Raw genomic sequence first — 27,634 nt, forward strand, 5'->3', positions numbered from 1 at the left:
ATAACAATTTATGTTTTACTTTTATTGGATTTACAGAGTTGTAAATGACATGCAGTTTAACAACGATTTTATTTTAGGTTATATTTCAGAAGCACCACTACATTTTTAATATAATTACTTTTAAATCAAATTGCATGATCATTCTAAGAAGACTTTTAACAAGCCCGAATAAATCAGTTCTTGTTTCACAGCTTCAGCTACATTGTTGAATTACATGATCCAGTCCAGCACATTTCCAAAAGATCCAATCAGCTTTGAGAAAGTGAGCTGAGACGGGTACTGACAGATATGTTGACTCCCATTTCACCTGTAACCTCAAGTGTATCTTGTGTGAATAACTCTCATCATACACACTGCTGACAAACAACAAATAGATGTTAGACTTGGTACCAGATCTATTGTTTTTGTTTTTGTGGTTGGTATACTGCTTTATAGTGATTCAAGGTTAGAACTGTTGACATTAAGAATTTATAATTTTTGGCCAATAATCATTTGTTATTCCAAGTTTTCAGCATTTTTTTATTTTGTAATGAACAGTTGAAGTCAAAATGATTAGTCCTCATGTGAATTATTTTTCTTTTTCAGATATTTCTCAAATTATGTTTAACAGAGCAAGGAAGTTTTGACAGTATTTCCTATAATTTTCTTCTTTTGGAGAAAGTCTGATTTGTTTTATTTCAGCTAGAATAAAAGCAGGTTGTAGTTTTTTAAAAAAAACATTTTAAAGTCAATATTATTAACCCCCTTAAGCTATTTTTCTTGATTGTCTACAGAACAAACCACTGTCTGTTGGGATTAGTCGACTGGATTCAGCACGAGACAGAGGGAAACACCCACCATGGTTATGAAGTAGCACAGAGTATATGTGAGAGCCCAATGCAGGAATGCAATAAACAGGGTTTCCGCAGGGTCAAATAAAGTCTCAAATTCGCTGTTCTAGGTCTTAATTATTTTTGCACAGGTCTTATTTTTTCTGATGTCCATGTGGCGCTACATCTAATGCTGATTTAATTTTTTTTTTTTGTTGTTGCTTGATTTTCATGGTGCTGTAGTTCTTTATTTCATTAGTCCAAATGTTATTTGCAGTATTACCACTACAAATGAGCCCAACATGCAGTAGCCAATTAGCTTTCTGTTATTGAACTCCGTGCATGGTGAATGTGACGTCATCGCTGTGTTTGCGGAGGTTCGCTTTGGGTGTGCGCGACATGATTTTGGCTGGCGGAGCGCACAAAATCTTTTGAGACTCAGGCGAACAGTTTGTGCTGTGCCGCATTTGATTTGAGTTTAATATGAAAGGCTTTAAAGAGATTTTGTCTGTACACACATCTTTATGTTCCATCCATGCATGATCATAGAGATAACCAGATGACCAATAATTCTTGGCTAGAAATTGCAACAGTAGTGGGGAAGGAGGAAAGTTTTTGTAAAATTTTAAAAAAACCTGAAGGGAAAAGTTTGTTAAAGCCAAAAAGAGAGGCCATGCAAAAGTGGAGACCCAGATGGTTTTAATATTAAGTAACAAATTATGTCTTTGATAACTGGAAAGGAATATTTAAACCTATAGGTTTACAATATACTGATGCCCTGTTTTTCTAGGCTTTATTGGTAATAATAGTCAGGAATGTTGGACCATTATTGCCTTTTTAGCTTATAAGTAGAGGACAGACACTAGCCAGACAGTAATGTGTGAATTGTTGAGTGGGCAAAATAAAATAAAAAAAGTCAGTATTTTTTAGTATGTACTTTTTTGCTTTTATTCTTGCCATAATAAAAAATATAATTGTAGAGCAGCCCATTTTTTCTTGTCATTGATATTAAACTTTAATAGGTAGAAAATTTAAATCTTTATAATCATTATAATAAATTATAAAAATAATTTAAAAAACAATTAGTTTAAAAATCTTCGATATCGTCATCAAATTTTGCTAATGTTCCAAAACCATATCAAATGAAGATCTGCAGAAACAATACATTACATGCAAAGTCCCTTTTATGGCAAGTCATTTCACTCGACGGGCATCTTTGAAACGCCTCTTGGGCAGTATGCTCGGGCATTCTGTTAGAATGAGGAAACATCAAAATACTTGGAATCACCAATACAGTTAAACATCAACTGTCTCTTAAGTTTAATTTCTGAACATTTGAATCAAACTAAAAAAAAAAATTTCAGGTTGCCCAAGCTAATACGCACTTCAAGGGAATAAGATCACGACACCAACCTCATTTGGCCACCCCATATGGCCATGTTACACATTATAATTCTCTGAATAATGCCTTGTTCTGAAGTAATTCCCAACTTTTTCTTGATGAAAAATCTCCTCCCAAATTGACAGCAACCCTTTGATTACAAGTTTGTGGGCATTTGAGTAGTTATGTTATGTAATGTTAGTTTGACGGAACTGACTGTACCTTGCGTTCATGTCATACAGATTACAAAACCAAAAATAAACATTTGTTTTTAATTGTGGTTGGTTCGTTTAAAAGTAGAAATTTCAAGCTTTATGTGGATATATTTCTCATGTTTTTGAAGCAAGTATTCATTGAGATTCCAGTGCATTTGCAGACCCCAGAGGGTTCATAACAAATGCAAGATATGTCAGTCTTTAAGGATGGATGATTGGCTTCTGTACTAGAAGGCAGGGTTTCATTCACCATATTGACCGCTACAGATTTCCCCATTTAAAACTAAACTTGTGTATTTTATAGTCTTTGTTAAATGTGTGTTCCACATATGCTTGACAAATGATTTTAACAAATGAAGCTCATGTGACACTTATAGTTTTTTATGAGGGCAAAAATAAAAGTTGTGATTGTGTTCGATACCAGCAAGGTTCAGTATTTTTGTGCCTTTCCTTTTTCACCATTTTCAGTAGTATTTCTCCCCAGCATGAACATAGTCTGTGTGTAAACGCTGGTGTCTAGTGTTCTGAGGTCAAAACTATTGATTATAAGGCTTCATGTTTGAAACAAACACAGAAGACAGAAATCCAGTAGCTGAAACAAAACAGAATGACCTTGAAACCAATGTTTTTATTTATATATATTTTTATTTCGTTTGAGGAAGCAGGCATGTCATGCAACCTGTCCATGTCGGCATCTGCATAATTTGGCTTCTACAAAGTGACGGATGGATTTGCAGCGAAATACTGTGGAGTTTAATTGGGCCGCATGGCTTTTAACGTCAACAACAAAGATATGGAAAGCGTTTTCTTCTTCCTTTGAAAAACTGAGCGGCCTATTCAATTTGCTGTGCTAAAAGCATGATTAGATGCATTTTATGATTAGCATTTTACATTGTTTTTTTCCCAACTATCTGCTGTTTTCGAACAGACCTTCAACTCATTTCTGGGTCACGACCCACCAGCTGGGAACCACTGCTTTAAATATTAAATAGTTATATTGTTGTTTCTGGCAGAATCTTTTGTGCACACCAGGGATTGGTGTAGTTTGTATGATTTGCAAGTGGTGCTTATTAAAAAGTCAGTAGGATGTTCTTCAATTTCTAACATCATTCTGTTTTTGGCTTGTTTTTTTATTATATTTTTCTCTAGTGGCTTCAGAGAGTGTTGTGCACAAAAAAAGCCTAATGTGCAAATACAGTGATTGGCTAGTAAATCACATTTTTAATCAAACAAGTTGTTCGTATGTTTGCTGTTGCACTTATAATCTCATTTCATCACCTGACGATTGCCGTTTTTGTTTTAATTCTCCACTCTTTTTCTGCTTTCAGATGCTACCTGTTGGATGGGATCTCAAAAGGAGCATGGTTGAACCGTTCCAGTATCATTTACGCAGGGAATGACAAGTGGTCAGGGGATCCTCGCGTGTCCATTGTATCAAACGTGGGGGATAAACATGAATACAGCTTACAGATACAGAAAGTGGATGTAACGGACGAGGGCGTCTACACCTGCTCAATACAGAGCGAACGTAATCTACATCCAAAGCTCATTCAGTTAATTGTAAAAGGTGAGTGTTTCGTCAACTGCTTGTTAACCATAGTTGTTTTTCTGGATAATTAGCAAGATATTAGTATCTAGTTAGATTTTATGGGTGAGGAGGAAGAACGTATTGCATTTAACTGTAGTTTTCCTCTTTTCTGTTAATGTTTATTAATAGTATTGATGTCACAAATTCTTGTTGATTTACATCCATATTCATGGCTCTATATTTTGACTTCAAAGAGTCCAACTGATCTGTCAAAATGTCAAAAATGTTTTGAATCTGGAGGATGCTGCATGTAATTTTATGCTGCTGTTTAAAGCTTAGTGGAGTTTTTTAGTACATGTGTGTGTTTGCAGTCTTTTTAAGGATATAGAATTAATGTGTTAATGACTAAAACCACCAAACCTTGGTAAAACGCTTTTAAACGTTTCATTTTGTAAATAGGGATTCTAGCTGTACATATGTGTCCCCCTTTTTAAGGAGTTAGTGTAAAAATCTGTGCAATCTAGCCTATAAGCTATAGATAGCAGTTGGATTGTGGGATAGGCTGTGAGATTTGATGTTGTAACATGAATGATTACACACTGGATCCAATTATGCAATTGTATGGGTTTTGATTGCTTGTTTTATATGTATTGATGTTTTCATCACAGTGGACAAATAACTGCAAATTGTTAGGTGTTAAGAGTGAATAACTTAATGGTTTTAATGGTTTATGATTTAAAGGGTACCTATTTTATCCCCTTTTCAAGATTTAAGAGAAGTCTTTTGTGTCTCCATAATGTGTTTGTAAATGTTCAGCTCAAAATACCCATCAGATTATTTATTATACCTTTTGAATTGTTGGGATTTTCTGCTTTGAACACAGTGTAGCTGTTTTTGTTGCCTGTGCCTTTAATGCAAATGAGCTAGTTCTCTCGCCTACCACTGGGCTCGAAATTTTGACCGTTTTGGTCGCTTATGCACCTGAAATTTTATCTATGCGACCTCAAAATATATTTGGAAGCTTTTGTGCGAGTGCATAAAATTGTTGCGTGCAACCGGATGCGCAGATTTAGGTCACATTCACGCAGAATGCATCTTGCACTTGAAATGCAGCGCTCAGGTTTAAAACCGCTGTCATGTCAACTTGCTTCAGTAAACAAAGCCTGCAATGCTTACCCGCCTTCGCGCTCTTCTTATTTGCCCACTGCTCTAGAACTGAATGGATTGGTTAAAATCAGCTGTCAATCACTCAGTCAATGCCCTCTGCCTTCTGATGACAGGGAGAGCTACAACCATGAAATGTAAATGCGTGTAAATGTAAACTGTGAGATGTAAAGCGCTGAAGATGAGAATAAAAACAACACTGACAGATTTTGTTTTAGAAACCACCTAAAGCTACAAATAATGGCACATCTGATTACTGATCATGTGGTAAATGTTAATCCACCATCTACATTTTTCGAAGAGTGGATAAAAGACTTCCATTGGCTTCAAGTCCGCTATGAAAATAACTTCAGCATTCACTGTAATGTCGGAATTTTCAGGTAACTGTTTGCCACATCTACACATTTTAAGCACGTGAGGTTCTGTTTAGTCCTCCATTTAATCACCAGACGCTGTCAGCCGTGCAAGTGCCAGCTATATGTAAAATTTAACACCATGTACACCATCGCAAAAGGGCTTGCACTGACTAAGATTAAACTAATATTGCAGCTCATGAAAAGAGAAGTATTGCTATTAAAATGACATATACAAATAATTAGGTATATGTCAAAAGCATCTGTGCAATATCAGACACCACCCGTGAGAACACAGCACAGTTAACGTACCGTTAACAGATTCATTCATGTCAAGCAGTGCGTAAGGGCCGGTGAGCAGTTCGTGTATCTTTTGGTCACTTAATTATGTTATAAAAATGTATTTTCTTGTGATAACAGGATTTCGTTGAGACATATTTTCCTCACGCAAGCATATATATTTTTTTGCTTGTTAGTTTTGATTAGTGTTGATTTCAAATGCAATAAATCTGTTTATAAAACTTGTAGTAACGGTGCTCATAATTGGTGGGTGCGATTAAATTTTGGCTGGTGCACCTAAATATTTCAAGTTAGGAGCACCAGTGCTACCAAGCAAAAAGGTTCATTTCGAGCCTTGCACCGTTTCCACGTGCCTGTCAGAAATACTACAGGAAGAACTTTCCCAATGATTATTTGATGTATTTGTTGTGGAGTTAATTCAAGCTTTTCTGCAAAGATGAGAACAATATCACACAATACAATGGGATTAGGATCAATAGGATTAAAGCGTTTTCTTTTATAATTGTACTGACATGTGGCTGTGGTGATAAAGTAAAGACGGTAAAATCGCTGTAATTCATTACAAATATGCATTGTTTTAGAAACGTTTTAAACGTGTAAAACTCATTCTTGATCGCATTTGATGATGACTGATGATCACAGAGAGCTGAACAGATCCTTTAATTCCAGTTGCTTTGCACACGGCCTGTCTTGTGGATTCGATAATACGCATTACTACAAGGACATGTTAATACGCAGCTGTCAATCAATTTGGTGAGTAGGGAAACCACACTCCTACGTCACGTTGTGGTGGGCCTCAAAACAGGAAGGATTTTGATCCTATTTTAACATCAGGAAATAAAAAAAAAGGCTTATTGTCTTTATATCACTCCAATATGACAGTGGACACACTATACCTACGCTCAGTTTTGTCCAAACAGCTTACAAAAAGATGATTTTCATCATAGGTGCCCTTTAATTTAAAAAAATACATGTACTGTTAGCTTTGGATACTATCATTGATTGGCTATTCTAAGCAATTTAACTTCCAGAATGAGTGGTGATTAAGAAATGAATTCTACCAGTGTCGTTTCTTGAGCAAACCTGCAGTTGCCAGGTACAAATATTGGCATAAAGCTTTGCATGTTTGTCTGTAATCCCCTCTTCTCAGTGAATATGCATAACCGTGAGGTCTGCTCTCAGGACTTGTTTACTTAAGCTTCATGTGTGTGAAGAGAAAAAAAAGAGACAGCTTTTACTATAAACAAGCAATTAAAATAAATGATAGCTGAGGTCAAGGTCTGCTGTTCTGTTGATATGTCTTTTTTAGGCACATGTAGTTGTATTTCTTTTTTGTTTATTTATTTACAGGTTTAGCTTTTAAATCGCTTGGATTAGATATATGTATTCAGCGATGGAAAAATAAAATATGAGATCACTTGAAAAGAGTAAACTGTTAGTATTTGGATTACTCTATAACGGTCTGAGAACATTTCTTTGGTGAAAAAAGGTGATTATTCTCTGAAAAATGTATGTGGCCTCTTCTTATTTGATCCCTACAGAACAATCAAGCTCTCTCATTTTCTGTTGATGTCCAGTATTGACCCGTGGGCTTGGGATAATGACCTAGCAAATTTTATATAAAAATACCATCAATATAAACATTTCTAAAAACACGGCACCATGTCTTTAAGCATAAAATAATAATAATAATAATAATCAAGATCATCATCTATATCAGAGTTTCCCAACCCTGTTCCTGAAGGCACACCAACAGTACACATTTTCATTCTCTCCCTAATCAAACACACCTGAAACAACTCATCAGAATGTTAGAAGAGACTCCAAAACCTGAAGTTAATGGGTTAGATGAGTGAGACATCCAAAACATGAACTGTTGGTGTGCCTCCAGGAACAGGGTTGGGAAACACTGATCTATATGGCAACATTTTATTTTACAGTTTGAAAAAACAATATCATTGGTAACAAAAAATATGGGTCACACTTTACAATAACATTAGCTGATGCTAGTTAATGTATTAACTAACATGAAATAATAATGAACAATACTTGTACAGAGTTTATTTATCATAGAGACATATTTACTAATGCATTATTAAAATAATCAAATATTAACAAAGATTAATAGATAGATTCTGTAATAAATGTATTGTTATTTGTTTGTTCGCGCTAGCAAATGCATAAAACCTTAATGTAAAGTATTTATAAAGTTTTATCAAAATATGTTTTACCCAAAGACATAACTATAAATAATTTCTACATACTGTATGTATTAATTATCTATAGTTGTATATTAAATATTTTAAATATATTCTTCACAGAAAGCAGGTAATCCTTTCATAACACTTATCAAAAATCACCTTTTTCATTCTAAAACTATATTACTAGCTTTTTTACAGTGAATTCTGGTCTTTCTCTCTGCTAGGTGCCACCTGGGATGTTTTTTAAATTATATTGGAGTTCCCATGTTGGTTTCTTTTTCTTTAAACTCTGCTCTAAGTCTTTAAAAAATTTGATCATTCACACTTAGTGCAATTATAGTTTTACAAAGAAACTCCGTAGGTACAAGCAAAGCAAAATGCTGCAATGCTTACACAAACCTATCCATTTTTATGAGAATTACATTAATCTTTTGAGCTGTTATGCAGATATCTGTTTGGGCGCTGGCTTTACTTAACATCCTAGTCATTATACGATATCTGACTTCTCTGGTAGGCTTGCACTGTGTGTGTTTCCTTCGCAGGATGGTGTGTACATGCTTGACACCACAGTAGGAGGTGCTGACTCCCAGCAGTGGCAAATATGCATAAAACCAGTCTATAATTAACTAGAGAAAGATCACTGCATGGACCCTCGCCCTCCTTGAGATAAAGCAAACGAATACAGACCAGCAATATTTGAAGATGTGTAGTATCGGAGGCCGTAACCTGTAGCCCCATCACAGAGTCTCTTCTGTGTAATTATAATCAACAAAATGAAAGCCGTCCTTTTTCACTCTCTTACCCGAGGGCTGTTTCGTGATCGTGATGGATCTTTTGTCCTTAATAGATTCCATTACTCGCATGTATCTCTACATGATCTGGGATAATTAATAAGCACTGGTAAGAAAATATACAAGCGCTGTTGGGGTAATGACAACAACCGAAGAGAGAGAACCGAAAACGACAGGAAGCGCATGATGAACAGCAGTCTTGTAATAGGAATCGGTGAGTGGTAAACTTAATCTCCTGTCGAATTATATCAAAAATGAAATTGCTAGATTGACTCGTACAGTGGCACAAATCCTGGTGCGCCAAATCGTGCGTAATGCGATTAAAAACTTCTTATTTGTCCTTTGTGAAATCGGAACAGACTGTACTCTTCGACTGCTCCCGGACGAAACTGTTTTTGCTAGGTCATTCTTTTCTAGCCGACGGGTCAATACTGGGCATCATCAGAGAATGAGTGTGCTTGTTTGTTCTGTGGGGATCGAATGAGGATAGCCCACACACATTTTTTTTTTCGGAGAATAATCACCTATCTTCTGCACCACTTAAATCTTAGCCTTGTTTACCAGACAGTACAATTTGTCATAGTCCTTGGTGAGTCACCATTTAATAGAGCAGTTTGAGACCAGCGCATTATTCTTTTATAGATGTGCTCAGTTTGTGAATGACAGATCAAATGCATTGCTCCTCTCCACATAGGCCTTATATATCTAACTTAGCTTAATATTAGGAGAGATGGTGCGTTTGTCATCAGCAACTGCCATTTTGTTTATTGTGCTGGAGGAAATACGGCAGGTTGATATCGCATCGGGCTGTGCAGTAAACTACTTTTCTGTTTTGACATCAGTTAGCATCGATCTAATAGAGCTTTGTGTTCTAATGATCAATTACATCGTTTAAAATGCCAAGGTGATCAGACCTTTTCTGTTGCCGCTCCAAAGCATTGGAATGATCTTTCCACATCTTCTCCGACACGAATTTGAAAATTCACAACATGTAAATAAGTGCCTCAGCCTACATTTTTGTGAAACTGCGAAAATGTACTTAAACATACATTTGGCTGTAGTTTATAATGACCTTCGTACGGTGCAATATGGATACTCCTTAAATAAACAAAGTTTGCAAAGATGATTTCCCTCAGTGGTATTTTATTGTCCAGGAAATGGGTATACTGTCCTTTACAAACAAAATGCCTCACACAGGGTTAACGTTACTAAAATAAATGAAAATAAACAGAGCAACAGTACATTTACCCTCACAAACATGCAGGGCTTGAGTCTAATGCAAATATAGCAACAATCAGGGGCAATTTTAGGATTTTCATTTTAGGGGGGCTCAGCTCCTGAGATAAAAAAATAAATAAATAAATAATTTTTTATATATATATATATATATATATATATATATATATATATATATATATATATATATATATATATATATATATATATATATATATATATATATATATATATATATATATATAGCTTAATATCACATTTATAAGTAATAATTTAATAGTAAGACATTAATAAAAGTTAAAATGTTTAAAATGGTAGGGTGGTATGCTAAACTAGCAGTATTCCGCTGTACTGCAAAAACAGAGATAGCCATTTGAGTTCTGAATGAGCCAAATAGGCTCAACACACCTGTTTACCGTAGTAAAAAACACTTTCTTTATTCAAGTACATACAGCTCAGACACAAACAAGCTGATCTTCGCAGCTTTAAAACGATCCGGTGTCCCTGTATCCGTAGTTACACTCAGTAAACAGCGGTGAGTTTGGTGAAATGATGACCTTCAAGGCCAATCACAGTCATTTCTGTTGAGCACGTAAACACATTTGCAAATCAAATGTGTTTAAGAACTCGCTCAACAGTGCTCAAATGTTAGTAGGAAATTTCTAAAAGTTCTGTATGGAATTTTACAGTTGATATGGAAATTCAGTATTATGACAACACTACTACTGTTTTGATCGGGTTTTTAGGGAAACCCATGCCTTCTTGTCGATGTCTAGAAGAAGGATGTGTATCTGAAATGTACAACAAAATGTACCCTAAGTAATGTATTTCAGATTTGTAAAAATGAAGAAAGCACCCTGGTGGATTTGTCATCTGAAACGTGCAACAAAACATGCCTAAATAAACGTATCATACAAAAATGTAGGTAGAGGCACATATTTTCAGTTAGCCTGGGCTGCTTATAACTATTTTCTTTCTTTTAGCATTAGAAATTTGATTTTGTAACTTTCTAATTTTGCAGTTTTGTAAATAGCTCTTTATTGTTGTGGGGTAATTGTTTACACTGTTTTATGTTTGATTTTATTCTTATATCTGTTTGTTTATTTTTATCTCTTTGGTTTCCACATCATAATTCTTGAATCATTCATTCATTTTCTTTTCAGCTTAGTCCCTTTATTAATCTGGGGTCGCCACAACGGAATGAACCGCCAACTTATCCAGCAATTTTTTTATGCAGCGGATGCCCTTCCAGCCGCAACCCATCACTGGGAAACCCATACACACTCATTCATGATATTTAAGATTTATTATCATGGAATGAAATGACTGCTCTACGTTTCAAGGACTTATAATCTTATTTACCAGAGTCATAAGATAGCTTTCTTAGTAAAATGAATATAAATATAAGCCGTTATTCACAGATAATTACCTCTCTGTTATTCTTAGTATTCAAATTAAAACGTACTGATTAATGAATGTTTATTTTGCAAGAAATTGTTTTATTTTATTACCAAAATATAAATTTTACACTGAAGATTACTATAAGCGCACTATAGAGTATTATTGATCTTTTTCTTCAATGCGGAAGTGTGATCGTTTTTGCGATTGTTTTAGAACTTCCAATTCAGTGGCCTGTGGGAGAAATGACTAGAAATAATAAACGGCAAAAAACAGTCAAACTACTTGATCTACAAACAAGTGTGTTCTTGACTATACTGAAAAAATAGAATAATATAATAAGAAAATATCAGTTTGTAACATCAAGCAGTAAAACAAGTTGTTTTTAACATCTAAAACTGAATGGAAGGGAATAAGACCGGATGTCTTGAGCCAAAAAGATTCAAATGGCTGTGCCTGCTCTTACGTGAAGAATAAGGTGCATAAAGCAATGTCAAAGAAAATGTGTGTAAATGTTAACAAAAATAATAATGATCTCATTTACCATAAGAAACTCCAAAATTCTGCATTAGTACCTTTGCTCTATCAGTCTACACACCTAAGCTTTGGGGATCTTCATTCTTGGCTTATTTTAAGACCCGTGAATTCATTGAATTTGGTGCAATTTGCGAGCCAATTTAACAGGTTAACTGAAAAGCTTGTTCACGAAATGGACACTGCTGTCGGATCTCTGAGCAGGTGACTATTTCTCCACTTCAAAATAATCAGGCAGGAAATGTTTTATTTGAAATCTAGTGGAGTAAAAAAGTAAGATTTTCTGATTAAGTACAGATGCTTGAGACATATATTTAAGCACGTCCACCGCTGTTACTTAGCAGATGATACTTATTGCTTAATTCAAATGAAATATTATTAGTATAATACTATAACTTCTTGATTATGAACTCCATGAGCAGAGTATGTATGTGTGTGTATGTGTATATCTACACTGTAAAAATATGCGTTAATTAGTTTCTGAATTTGTGTGATTCTCAAGTGTTTTCTGCTTAATTATGGTTGTGAATTGTATTATGTGGGACCTTGATCTCTGCTCTGTCAATTTGTTGAAAACTTATTCAACACTGCAGTTTAACAGTTTGATTTTTATTGACATTTTAGTAGTTTGAAATAATATAATGCACTGTATGAGACATAATGTATAGAAAATAAGTCTATAATGTAACAGAAAATGTACTGGCAGTTTATTACAAGGTTTTTGCACCATAATATACAACACCAACCCAGACAATAAATACATTTAAACTATTAAAAATGTTAATAAAAGTCACTTTATTAAACTTTTCAAGGTTTAAAGTTGTTGGAAGAAAGCTCAAGGTCCTTTAGAGCAATTCAAAAGCAAATAAATGAGGAAAATAATAAAATAAATAAATCATGAATCACAAAATACAGAAAACTGCTAATTTACAGATGTTTTTTTACAGTGTATGATCGTATCGATCAGGAGTTTGAAGTTCCCAAATCCAGCTTGCTTTTTTGTGGAACATTATTATGCTAGGTTAAGATGTTTTGAACTTCATCTAAAATGTCATAAAATATTAAGCCTTATTTTAGATTCTGCACCCGTGAGTCTGCACCTCACAGCAACTCTGCAAAGACTTTAATGTGAAACTTGATCCTTTCATGAATGCCTAATATTCCTTTTCCTGATATCTCTGTTCATAGTGTAAGCACTCCCACCTATAGACTGAACTGATGCAGCATGCTGGAGAACAAAGCAATGTGTCGGTGGCACATGGGCATCAGTAATTGAATTATTTACAGGGAGTAATATCATATACTGTATAAGTTGCTTTTTGAATGTTCCTTTAATATGCCCACCTTACATGTTATAATACATAGATCGATTAACTTCATTACATCACTACACTATCCAGTGTTTCCTGTAATTTTGGGTGTTTAATTTTTAATTTTTCGACTTCTGCAGTTCAGCAGTTTCGCTTTCATTCAGCAACATTTCATTCATGTCGCACAGCAAACACTGAGCTACTGGATGATAGTATGAAGTAAGTACAGCTGGGAGAGAGTTGTTTTAGGGGAGTTTCATGTAGGGCTGGGGGATATGGTGAAAATGCAATCTCAATCCTTTTCCATATTGAACAATAACGATACACATTTTGATATGCATTTTAATGCTTCCAGATTTGAAGAGTACACCAATAATGACTGAAGCCACAAAAATTAGAGGGTCCTTTAAATAGCATAACATTTTCAGTGGCCGAAAATTCGGTGCATCTCTAATATCAACACACTTGTAGATTGCCTTTTTTGTACATTTCTGCTGTATGGCTAACTCTTAGATCAATATAGAGAAATAAAACCCATAGCTACCCATTGTTATCAACATAAATTTTATTGCGATTCGATACCATATTGTTTATCAGCCCAGCCCTAGTTTCATGTAATTTCAGGTGTTTCATTTTTTTCGATTTCAACTGCAGTTCAGCAGTTTCACTTTCATTCACAAACATTTCATACATGCCCCCATGACAAACTCTGAGATATTGGATGCAAGTATTAAGGACTGCTGGGAGAGAGTTGTTTTACAGAGTTTCATGTAGGGCTGGGCGATATGGCAAAAATGCAATCTTGATTAATCCTTTTCCATATTGAACAATAACGATACACATTTTAATATCAGTTGTTAATGTTTCCATATTTAAAAGAGTACCCCAACAATGACTGAAGCCACAAAAATGAGAGGGTCCATTGAATTGCATAACATATTTTTGGTGGCCTACAATTTTTGGCAGCCAAAAATTCAGTGCATCTGTAATGTCAACACACTTCTAGATTCCCTTTGTTGTACATTTCTGCGGTGTGATTGGCTCTTAGATCAATACAGAGTAAAAAAGTCCAGAGCTTTTCATTGTTATCGATATAAATTTTATCGTGATTTGATATCATATTGTTTATCGGCCCAGCCCTAGCTTCATGTAATTTCAGGAGTTTCATTTTGAATTTTTCGACCTTAACTGCAGTTCAGCAGTTTCACTTTCACTTTTATTCACAAACATTTCATTCATGCCCCCGTGACAAACTGAGATTTTGGGTGCGAGTATGAAGTAAGGACTGATGGGAGAGAGTTGTTTTAGCAGAGTTTCATGTAGGGCTGGGCGATATGGCAAAAATGCATTCTCGATAAATTTTTTTCCATATTGAACAATAACAATACACATGTCAATATCAGTTGTGTCATGACATGACAAGCACTGATATGTATACTGTATATTATACCGAAGGCCAAATAGAAAGAAAAGTTACGCATTTCCCAAACAGCATTTGTAAAATTGTGTTCTGCAGTGGAGTTGTGTGATGAGCCTCCAGGAGTTCACTTTACATGCACTTGTGACCTTGGGGATTCATGCGGCTGTGGTCCTGTACTGACACGATAAGTGCTGAGAATACAGTAGCTATGTTTCCATCCAACCATTTTTATGCGCGTTTTGGATTATCGTTTATTGAGTGTCAGCATTGCATTCTGAGGTGAAAGTAATTTATTATATAAGAAAAAGACTCACAACTTCTCCCACCTCAGCAAAATCAGTTTTTCTTTTTGATATTTGGCACCAGTTTATCAGGAAGGGACGATTTTGTTCTCTTGTTTGATGGAAACGATATTTTATATATGTGATATTCCAGTTTAGTGCTTTAGTTTAATATGCGTCTTTGGATAGATATCCATAGCTAGTGTAAAACAGCCGTGCGTATGGCCTATCCTGTCATAAAACGTGGCAAAAAGTCCTACACAATGGTTATACTTTGATTAAGGTGTTTAGATGTCTGTACTGCTCTTTAATCCTCCACATGAGTTGATTTGATTTGTGTTTAACATGAAGGTCACTGGTTCGAGTCCCGGCTGGGCAAGTTTGCATTTCTGTGTTGAGTTTGCATGTTCTCCCTGTGTTAGTGTGGGTTTCCTTCGGTTGCTCCGGTTTCCCCCACAATCCATGAGTGCGTGTGTGAATGTGAGTGTATGAGTGTTTCCCAGTTGTGGCTGGAAGGGCATCTGCTGCATATGCCGGAATAGTTGGTGGCTCATTCCACTGTAGCGACCCCTGATAAATAATGGACTAAGCTGAAGGAAAATGAATGAGGAAACTCTTGTTCAGAAATATTTATTCTAATCATATTAAAATTAGAGAATTGGTGTCTATGTAAACATACTGAATGTTTAGTAACAGTTCAGTGTAAGTACTTAGTCTCACTATTAGGGACAGTTGTTGCTTATTAGCATGCCTATTATTAATATATTGGCTGTTTATTATAAAGCACTTAGTCTGCATATTAATTTTCCCTAATCCCACCCAATACCTAAATTGAACTACTACCTTATTAGCAAGTAATAAGCAGCAAATTAGGAGTTTGAGGCAAAAGTTGTTGCTAATGGTTTGTTAAAAGCGAAAATTAAACCTTAAATTAAATTGTGACCCAATGATTCATGTAGACCTGCTATATTAATATCTTAAATAACAGATGGGTAGATGACCAGACTGATAATTAGTTGCTGCATTAGAAAGTAGTAATGTATGCTTTTAGTAATTAATTTAACTGTGTATAGATTCAAAGTGTCTGATTTCAATTAACTCCTCAAATGGACACGTCGTACCAAGAGAGCTCATGTCGTGGGTCGTGCACAATCTCACTGTCTCACGTTCCGTGGCATTACCAACTGAAGAAATCCCAGTGGACTAGCAGCCTGTCAGGGTTTGTGTTTTGTTTCTGCGTATGACACCTAATTAGGGATCTAAGTTGCTTGGTTTTAGCAGCCTTCAGGTTGTATGGGGAATTGGGAACCACTATGAATGAATGTGGAATCTGGCAGTTTTGCAAGTGTAGCATATTTCCACTTCCAGCCACATGAGTGTATTTAAAATGCATGTGCATATTTGTATTACTGGATCAGAACATTCAGGATTCCCTGTAATGTTGAGCAAGCATGAATTATAAGGAAAATTCCTGACATACACTCTGTTTTAAAACATAAATTGCCTTTATTATGCAGTTTTAAGGGTTTCTAATTTTATTTGGGGTCTCATACAACTGGGGTAAATCAATCCAAGGCCAAAAACATCTCTTTTCTCACAATGTTTCTAAGGGTTCATTCAAGGATCCAGTTTCTTTAAGCCCATTCTTTCTGAAAGTCTACTTGTGCGTGATTGGTCAAATGCCTCACTCTGTTTTGATTAATCCGCCATTTATCAGTCCCCCTAGTTTTTTGCAATTCTGCGATCCCTGAATCCAACCCAAAATCAACAAAAAGTCGTTATTTTTTGTAATCCTGCAAAATTCTTAATTTTAAATGCAAAATAATTGCAAAAAAATTTGATAATGTCAAAAAACATTGAATTCCAAACCATATAATCAAATTATTTTTATTTCAGTTTGCAATTAACTGTTTTACATGACTTATAAACATTGCATACACAGTTCGCGTGATGTATTTGAGTGTCTTTCAAAAACTGATGTCTCACCTGCGCCGTCATACTCATTACATTACATGGAGGGGGTGGGGTTGTTTTGCAGTCTGTGCAGTAAGCAGACACAGATGAAGGAGATTTACAAGTGAAGTCAATGCAAAGATGCCCTGTGGTGTAAACCGAGTGAATAACACGGCACAAATTTGGTGTTTTGTGCGTTTTATGCACATTAGACTGCAAAAGAAAGTGTGAGCAAACATCTAACAAATGGAGCAATGGAACAGACAGAAAAGCTGCTTACAATGATAGGTTCAGGGATGACAGACGCTGGACGTGATCGAATTGAAGGACATTATTTTTGCTTTACATGTATGACTGGCATTATGATGCGCATCAAAATCGATTAATGATCGATTGGCTCAGTCCCGTTTATTTCGGTTTTAGATCTTGTCATGACAAGAGCTCAAAATAAAGTAGCTTTATTTTTATAATTTGTGTCTTTCGCTGTTTCCATCCAAAGATGCGAGTTAAATTTATGCGCATAACTAGAATATCGCATATAAGACATGCGAATAAAGAAGCGTTTCCATCCAAGAAGTCAAAGAGAACAAAATCATCACTTCCTAATTAACTGGCACCAAATATTAACAGTAAAGATGGAATTTACGAAGCTGCGTGAATTTTTTCTTTATTTAATAAATGACTTGCACCTCAGAAAGCAGTATGCCCACATGCAGTGATCGCGTGGTGGCGTTTGAAGCCATCAGACATGGAGCACAGATGCTCTTGACAATTCTGGAGGTAATTATTAATATAATAACACTAATACTGGCGTTTTAGAATGACCTAAACAACATTTGAGATGTTTTACTGTGTGCTCATCCTGCTGGTTTGTCCATTCACACACATTTTTAGCGTCACATGATCTCTTATAACAAAATCACTTGACCTTTTTTAATGCGCACACTGGCATTTGTTCGGTAAAAGTGTTTCCATCATAGTTTCTGCGCATCTTTTCTTATCAAATAAAAAGTTACAAAAAAATTTTTTTTTAATTGCAAAATTGTCCACACATTTCTTGGAATTACCACCACAAAATCATTTTATCACAAAAAATCACAAAAGAAATCGTGAAAAACTAGGGGGTCTGATTTATAGTGCATATTTCAATGTTAATAGACATTGTTTTCCCACTATTTGCAGAATGTTTTTGATTTACATTTGTTATGAGAACTTGTGTATGTGTTTTCTCAGTTTGTAAGTGTTCTCTTATGTGCATGTGTTTTATGCCCCCCCCCCCCCCCCCCCCCAAAAGAAAGCTATATGAACCAATGTACTAAACAATTATAGGAATCAGCTACAACTATACAATTTGTTATGAATTTTAGACTTTGATCTTTGAAATTCTGCAGATCCTTTATATTCTCAATCAGCTATATTGCACACTCCATGAAATATAAAATCTGAAAAATGATCATAGTGGCACATTAAGCTGCCTGTAAAGTCTACTTTCCCCAATTGATCTGTAACAGAACATGTGCAGCAACACTGGGTCATAAAAATTGCACTACTTATAAGACCAATTTGGTATTTGGAGGGTAACAAAATACCAATTTATTTATACAAATACATAGAGTTGAACACGAAAGTTGTGTATAATTATAATTTTTAATTTTTAATCAGGACATACACTAATGCAAAATTACATTTGAAATGACATCTGCCACCTTAGGCTAAGTTCAGAATACTAAAAAAAAAATTGTCAGCAGATCAGTTATTTTGCCGGAGCACCGCAGTCAGAACAGTCATATCAGAATTCATGCAACTTTTATATTGCATTATTCATGATTCTGCACTGACAGGTTCTTTGTTCATTGGTTGAATGTGACGGAGAGTCAGGAAGGACTTAGTTGAACTCTTAGGTATTATAGTAACAAACTAAACCCAAAGAGCCACCGTGAAATATCATTATTTCCTGTACATGATTTCACTTGTATGTAAGTAAACATATAAAGACTTTTGTGTTTGGCCTGTGCTGTATGTCAGTGTGCTGCATGCAGTCTTGTGATAATTATTCTGCACATACAGAAATGTGATCAGTTCAATCTGGAATCTGATCATGTGTGATTAGTTCAACCAAAAATGAAAGTTCTGTTATTAATTACATGCCCTCATGTTGTTCCAATATTTTGTTCATCTTCAGAACACAAATTAAGATATTGTAGAAATCTGAGAGCTCTCTAATCCTCCATAGACAGCAGCAGTCACAAAATGTTCAAAGTCCAAAAAGGAAACATTGGCAAAACATTCCATGTGTCTTCAGTGTTTTAGCTGTAATCATACAAAGCTCCTTGAACATGTTTTTGTGGCAAATATATAAAAAAAAACTGTAAAAATGACTTTGTTCACCTATCTCTTTTGCATCAGGGTGCATGTTTACTTTGAGCAATTCAAGGCTTAATTAGTTCATTAATAACATAACTTGGTAACAGTTTATTTCTAAATGATAGACATGTTCCATGTACTTCTTATAGTAATTACAATTAATTATGCCTAATTTCATAAAACTAACCCTAAGGCTAATTATATAGTAATATATTGCTCAGTAGTTCATTAATTAGTTAAGACTGATTTATACTTGGCGACACGGTGGGTCAGTGGTTAGCACTGTTGCCTCACAGCAAGAAGGTCGCTGGTTCAAGTCCTGGCTGGGTCAGTTGGCATTTCTCTGTGGACTTTGCATGTTCTCCCCTTGTTGGCGTGGGTTTCCTCCAGGTGCTCCGGTTTCCCCCACAGTCCAAAGACATGCGCTATAGGTGAATTGAATAAACCAAATTGGCCATAGTGTATGTGTCTGAATGAGTGTGCATGGATGTTTCCCAGTACTGGGTTGCAACTGAAAGGGCATCCGCTGTGTAAAAAATATGCTGGATAAGTTGGCAGTTCATTCCGCTGTGGCGACCCCTAAAGAATAGCAAGATTAAGCCGAAGGAAAATTAATGAATGATTTGTCATTCTGTGTCGAGCGCACATGTGTGGTCCGACGCAGCCTTCGCGCGGTCGCATACCTCTTGCTGTGGCTGATGCAGACAGGCACCTCTCAAAAATGTAACATGATGTCGTATAGCACTATCTCTGTGATTGGTCGGATTAGTAGCACTGACGTGTATGGGCGGGGCTGAAAGCAAAGCGAGTGTTTAAAGGCATGGGCTGGTATAAGATTCTGATGGTATGATAACCTTGGATAAAATTACTGATTACTGCTCTAAAATATATTCTTTTTAAATGTTTGGGTAAAAAACAAAAACTTTTTTCCCTTTTGAACACAATTTATTTTATTTTGAGAAACAATTAAAATGTTTTGGTACAGTAAACATGTCAGGCTAAATAATTTAAACGAATCGTTGACCTGCTGTCTTCAGTAGTTTGAAAAACACAGATTTCTTTACAATTTAAAATGGCATCTTTGGATATCTTTTCAGCTAATGGAATTTAAAATGTCTTAAATTCCAAAAACTAAATTTTAGTAAATTCATTCTTAAATTCATTGAAATATTGTCTTGCAGATCATTTTAATTTTCTTTTGTTTATGCAAAGCGACCCGGTCGATCCAACACACATCCAATCACCGACAATACATCTCAATTAAACTTTTAGCAAAACTCTATTTATAACTAATAATAAAACTGTTTGTTATGCATACATTTAGTTTATCAAAGATTTAATTTACATTATGTTGCAAAAGAATTTAAAAGTCTGCTTGTTTTGACACAAGCAGACCTTTTTAAATAATAAGTAATTTTTAAATTATTTTTTTAAGTATAAAAAAGTGCAAAGAAATTAAATTTTTTTATTGCCAGGCCATTACAAAAAGCCTTAGTGTTTAGCCCTATAAAAATCTAAAGTTTCATTCTTAATGGTCTTAAAAAGATCTTAAAAAGTCTTTAATTTGACTTGGTGAAACCTGCAGGAACCCTGTTGTACATTAAGGTAGCGTTAAAAAAAAACACCAGTGAACAAACTTGACACAGAAGAACATAAAAACCCAGTGCCAGCTAGCGTTTCAGAAGTGTTATTGCAGAGCAACACAAACAGCATGCAGAAGCATAAATGCACAACATCGCGCAAGGCATTCAGCATGGGTCGCGGCGATCACTCAACGCAGAAGTACTGTATAAACCAGCATTTACACTGTAACAAGGATAAGGATGCGGATCGGATATGGGTTCGATACTGAATATTTTTGCTGGATTGGGGATCGGCCAGCTGGTACCAATCCAAATCCGATCTTGCGCGTGCTCTATATTCTGTGTAATTTATAAGCCAACAAAAGCCATGAAGGTAGCCTTTTATAAGAAGCAGATGCAATGTGTGTCGCTCAGTAAAATTATTCTCACAATAAGTTTCTGTTCTCTCATCCTTCTGAGTTTATTCTTCCAAGGGGAATACTTTCAGTGCTGCGAATAGTTTGTAAAACCTGGCTCATTGAGGTCAAAGTAGTTGATTAAATTAATAAAAGTAAAAGTGACGGGCAAAAAATTTTTTTTCAGACATGCTTTCAGTTTCGCCATTTCACTCGCAGCGAGTTTAGGCAAGGGAATGTTTATTAAGTAAAACTGGCCTCAGACAGTTTAGTTTAGTCTGCTTTTAAACCGGCAGCAAAATATCAGGCTTTGCTAAAAAGCTGGTTATTTTACCAGCAATTAGTGTCAATAGTGATAGCCTATTACAGATTTTAAAAAAAGTCTTAATATTAAAAAAGGAAACATAAGCTGGACCACAACAGATCATATCAATGTCATAACGAATGCTCAAATAATGTAGCCTGTAGTTTATAGCAAGCATCATGTTTTTAGTTAGATTGTGCCATCTGTCATATACAGTAGGCCTATAAATCTGTTATTTTTACTAAAGAAGATATATTATTTGAGTTTAGCATCAGAATTACAGAAACGGTGTTATGTTAAAAAAAAATGTTGGTATCAGATCAGTTCCAAAAAAAATGGTATTGGTGCATCCCTAAACAAGGACCACTTAAAATATTGTCTAACCCAAATTAATTTTTTTGGTGAACTAACCCATTAACCACATTTAGAAAAATGTAATGCCAACAGCCAAACAGCAACATAATATTTGAGCAATAAATCATTATGGGGTTAATTATGGAGTTGCCTTCTTTGTAAATGGATCAGAGTTATGTTTTTTTTTCTATTTCTTTTTTCTTTTGGCTCAGAAATATTATGTATGCTAGAAAGCAACACAATCATGCTTCCTACCTCTTGGAACAGCTGTAATACTGGGCTTGTTCCTATGATTTCCTCAAGTGTTGCCTGTTGGCTGCTCACTTGCTTTTGGAACACAGCTGCACTGTGACTCACATGGGTTGTTCAGGATGCATAAGAGTTCATTATTATGTTCAAATTTGTTTCAGGCCCTCAGCCTTCCTGATAACAAAGTCTCTGTCTACTGTATATCAGTCAGTGTGAGCTTAACTCTATTAATGTTATGCCCTTCCTTGCCCCTTCTTAACTATATTTTTTAAAGCATTTTTACAGACCGAAGGCATCTTAAGACTGAATTGTTGCATTTTTTGGGTCCATATCTGTTTTTCAATTCCTCCCCTGGCTGTTCTTACTTTGTATTATTTGACTCCAAACCGCTGTAGATTTGCATCATTGACATAAACAGCAGCATGAGCACTACATCGCAGCAACTGTTTACAACTACAGCTACATAATATCTCTAGAGGAGAAAGCACCAGAAATGGAAACATTCGCTTTATTTTATTCTCCCTTTGGTTCTTCTTGCATAACACGCACTGAATAGCACTTTTGTGTCTGATTTGTAAGAAAAACGAAGAACGCGAGATGCTAAAATGCAATTTCTGTGGAGAATAGTAGCAATTAGAAATGTATTATTGCATAATAGACATTTACACGTCAATGACATTGGTTCACTTAGACTAATTAAACCCTACTGCATTTCTAACATGATGAAATCTGCATAAGGAAACTCACATCTTTTAGAAAGATTTGTTGTGCACACATTCTAAAATGCACTTAAGTTACACATTTGTTTGTACATATTAGTGTAAGGTACCCCTGTCTACATTTCTGGAGAAATTATCTAGCCAGAGGTACGTCTGGCTGCATTTCATCTTTAAAATGAATGCTACTGGGCGGTATGTAGGGCTGGGCGATGCTACAAAAAATTATCATGATATCATGTTACATATCATTCGATATCAATAATTATTGAATATTTTTTACAATACATTTAGGAATATTAGGATTTTTAATTTATTTAATCACTTTATTTTAATTTACCAACATTTTGTGCATTGCCCTGTTGAAAAATCCAGTTTTACAGCCATTTCCAGCCTGGTCTTAGCTGGTCAGGCTGGGAGAGCTTGACCAGCTTAAACCAGGCTGGTCAAGCTGGTTTTAGCTGGTCATCTCCCAGCCTGACCAGCTAAGACCTGGCTGGAAACCAGCCTGGAAGTGGCCAAAACCTTTCTAAAACCAGGCTGGTCAACCAGCTAAAACCAGCCAACCTCCCTAGGCTGGTTTAAGCTGTTTTTTTCAGTAGGGTGTACATATCACTGTCAACATTGTCAATTTTACATTGTCCTGTGTTTTTTTTTTTTTTTTTTTTTTTTTTTGGGGGAGTATGTTGTTGTATGTTGTAGTATTTTGCACTGTATGTGGTTTGCACCGTCTGTATTTTGCACTGTCTGGAGCCAGCACCTAAGCTTTTCACCCATCATAGCACACGTGCTGCTGCTGATGTGACAATAAAAGTGATTTGATTTGATTACTTAAACAAATAGTTTTAATACAACAAAACATTTAATACAGTCAAAAACAAAAATATTCAAACAAAATACCTCATCTCTTTATAATAGAATAGACAAGTGTTACAGAGACTCTTAAACTTGATAAATGAAATGTTACAAAGTGTGTTCAATGGTAAATGTTGATCAACATCTGTAAGGTGTCAATAACAATGGTATTATAAACCTAAAACCCTGTAAACAAAACAAATTGTGATAATCAAATCTGAGTTTCGCGATTGTTTTCATAGAGAATGACGAACGGAAAAAACATTGCTGCAGCTCCGAAACAAGTTTATGGAGAAAAGTAAAAAAAAAAACACTGCAGTGTTTGGATGCGCTGTGTTTTTCTCAGGTAATTAGTCTGCCGTTATTACTGAAATGTGTATATTCCATACAAAATGTGAAGCAGATGGGTTGGTTCTACTTATATGAATGGCGGTGCGCTCGGGGCATTTAGAAAAGTTCAGATGTTTTACAACTATGTGTACCTGTAAAATGCATGCGCATTACATGCGTGCCGCTTGCACACCATGTGCACGTCGCATGCCTGAGGCGCCTCCATTGTAAATTACAAACTGACACCCCAAGCTTATTGGCATTGCTTCCAAGGCACGTGCTCAGCAGCCACATTTTAATAAAACTATAGCATTTCATACTGAAACTACATACGAAACTTCATATAGAAACCTTTTTTTAATCGTTATTGACAGTAGGGTTCGGTCAATAAATACAGATCTCGCTTTTATCGCCCAGCCCTAGTGGTATAATGCCGCTAGCTTCTTAAAATTTTTGCACTTCCAGCTGACGGCTAACCTCTTTGTGGACTGCTTTTCCGCTGTTACCAGTTTGCCCAGTGGCTCGCTGCATACAGCAGACTTGGGAGGTGGCCCGGAGTTGATCGCGATGAAGGGGTTTGAGTCTGGTAAAGAACGGTTCCAGAAAGCAGTTAAAACAAAAACAAAAGGCAAAAATTTAAATAAAGAAGTAAATAACAGAATGAGAAATGACAGGGTGAGAACTTCAAGGCTCGACTGTTCGACCATTTCGCTCACATTTGCGACTAAAAATAGATGTGTGCGAACTGGAAAATTTATTTAGTAGCGTAGTTTATGTGCGATTTAAAAAAAAATAAAATATTTTAAATAAGCTTGATCTATGACTAAATTCACTGGGCCACAGGAAAACAACATGCTCGTCACGCTAAGTTAGGGTGTATTACGTTGGAAATCTATTGTGACTGTAGCACACGTGCATGCTATCAACAATGGCACATCTCTACTGGTTTATTTACTTCAAGCAAAAAGCATAGATTCTAAGGTCTTTGCTTCACGTCAAGCGTGAATTTATATTGTTTTGAATATGTTGCCAAGCAACTAAGCTAAGTTGCTAAGCGGAACTGCACATTGTGCGAGCCTCAGAGATAACTTCTACAATTTGAGTATGACATATCGTGCGCATCCAGTGTGATACCCAGTTCAACACCAGTGCTTCCCACACATAGACTTTACCTAGGCAGCCCGGTTCTGTGCGCGTGAGAAAATAAGAACACTCCACCACAGACTCGCATGCTCTGTAGATCAACAGAGATGCGCCGGATACAAAACTGTACCTGTTCTGACTTTGGTTGTGGCTTTGAGAAGAGCGTGAGGACATGCGGAAAAGAAAAGCCTTTTACTAAATAGACTGACCCAGCTCATTCTTTTGGGTGACAAGACATCCTCTTTTTCCCGGACATGTTCTCTATTTGGGACTTAAAAATGCATTCTGCATTTCTAAATCGCCTAAAATGTCATGGATTTTACTTTCGCTTTCTATAACTGCTTTTTTGCATTACTTTATACGCAAACTTTGCCCGGTGCATCTCAATCTCTTAGCAGCACTAGTACTAGAGAGAGAGAGATAGCAGATTTTACCTGTCACATTGTGGCACATGGATAGTAAGAGTGAAATAGTGGATTTACCTTTTTTTTTAATTCAACATTTTTTTTTACTTAAACACACTGAAAAGAGACAGTGTCATGTAAAAGATCATTTTAGAGAGGCCTTCATTACAGCAATTTGATCCCAGTTCTGCTGTGGACTGCTAGCTAAACTCCATACAGCTTAAATTATAAATAATTATTAAATACTATTTAAGCTGTTGTTACAGTAAAATAAAACCTATTGTACTTATTGTATACAAATATATGAAACGACGTTGCTTTTAAAGATCTCCTCGTGTACATTTATTAGGCAAAAAAATATTTATTTTTATAAATTTTCACTGCGCTCCTGAAATTCTTTAATGTGCTGCTAAATTTTTCAACTTAGGAACGCATGTGCTCCTCCTGAAAAAAGTAAGCGTCAAGCCCTGAACTTGGTAACATCTGAAAACGTGGTAAACATCAAGCTGCCACAAGGGCTTTTCTTTTTCTGGATTGCTTTTGAAAACACTGTCGGTTGGGTTTAGGGAAGGTGATGGGCAGGTCAATTGGTGCTTTTGAAAACACTATCGGTTGGGTTTAAGGAAGGTGGGGGGTGGGGGGTGATCAGTCTGTTTGGGCGGTCAGTCAATCGACTATGACCTCTGGTGCATTTACGTGAGAACAGCAGGCGTGAACGGCATTTACTAGTGAAATTTAATAGTGAAAACTGCAAAAAAAAATGCAGCTCCTGGAACGTGTTTTGCGTTCTCCACAAATGTATACAGGGGTATGTATTCACAATGAGCCAGGGTTTCATACAATGCAAGTGACTGAAACTTTTTTTCTGAGAATGCTTCAATGTAAAAAAACCCCAACAAAAATAAACTGACCAATCAACTAAAAGTTCTAGTGTAAATACTCATACTTAAACTCTCCTGACTACTGTAATATTGTAACGTAATACCCTGTTATTTAAATGTTATTCACTGTAGCAATAAGAAGGAGGAAAGAAATTAATTTCAAATGCTCTCTGTATATTTTTGGCATGGCATGCAACAGATATTAAAGGTTAATGAAGGGCTCAGCTGTGCAATAGAGTGCATCATTTATAGCATCGCCTATTCCACTGGTAATTTACCACAGAGGTCTCATATATATATATACAGTTGATGTCAGAATTATTAGCCCCCTGTTTATTTTTTCCCCAATTTCTGTTAACTGAGAGATGATTTTTTTCAACACATTTCTAAACATAATAGTTTTGATAACTCATTTCTAATAACTGATTTATTTTATCTTTGTCAGGATGACAGTAAATAATATTTGACTAGATATTTTTCAAGACACTTCTGTACAGCTTACCATGACATTTAAAGGCTTAACTAGGCTAATAAGGTTAACTAGGCAGGTTAGGGTAATTAGGCAAGTTATTGTATAATGATGGTTTGTTCTGTAGACTATGGAAAAAAAAATAGCTGAAAGGGGCTTAAAATGATGTTTAAAAAATAAAAACTGTTTTTATTCTAACCGAAATAAAACAAATAAGACTCCGGAAGAAAAAATATTATCAGACATACTGTGAAAATTTCCTTGCTCTGTTCAACATCATTTGGGAAATATTGAAAAAAATAATAATAATTTAAAGGGGGGCTAATAATTCTGACTTTAACTGTATATAATCAAAATTCTCCCTGTTTAAGCCATAAATATATCCACGCTACTGTAGCATTCATTATACATCAGCTTTAAATTCTTTTTCAATGCTTTTTCAGCCAAGGAAGACAACAAATAGATAAGACGCCATCTGATTTCGTTGCCTGTCTCTTCTCGGCTCTTTGCCTGTGCTAGTCTGCATTATGACAGGAGCCCACTTTCCCCTCAGCTCTGTAATTGGAATGTGGGCTGGCAGTAGGTGTGAAGCAATGGGGTCTTGGAATTGGGTGGCAGCAGTCAGCCCTGGAGAACCTGTCAGAATTTATAGAAAGCCAAGCGATGTACTCCACTTTATTCCGAGGAAACTCTGCATTTTAATAGCTGTAAGC

At 35.7% G+C, this 27,634-nt stretch overlaps 1 protein-coding gene across 1 annotated transcript in view; it reads left to right on the top strand.

Moving 5' to 3' along the window:
• Window positions 1–27,634, top strand: part of negr1 (neuronal growth regulator 1) — a 231,929-nt gene that overhangs the window by 36,564 nt on the left and 167,731 nt on the right. Inside the window, exon 2 of the mRNA XM_056460143.1 lies at window positions 3,734–3,972. Coding sequence (XP_056316118.1) covers window positions 3,734–3,972 — 239 coding nt within the window. The remainder of the gene's footprint in view (window positions 1–3,733; window positions 3,973–27,634) is intronic.

This window comes from Danio aesculapii, chromosome 6 (genome assembly GCF_903798145.1).
Source record: "Danio aesculapii chromosome 6, fDanAes4.1, whole genome shotgun sequence".
Taxonomy (NCBI): domain Eukaryota; kingdom Metazoa; phylum Chordata; class Actinopteri; order Cypriniformes; family Danionidae; genus Danio; species Danio aesculapii.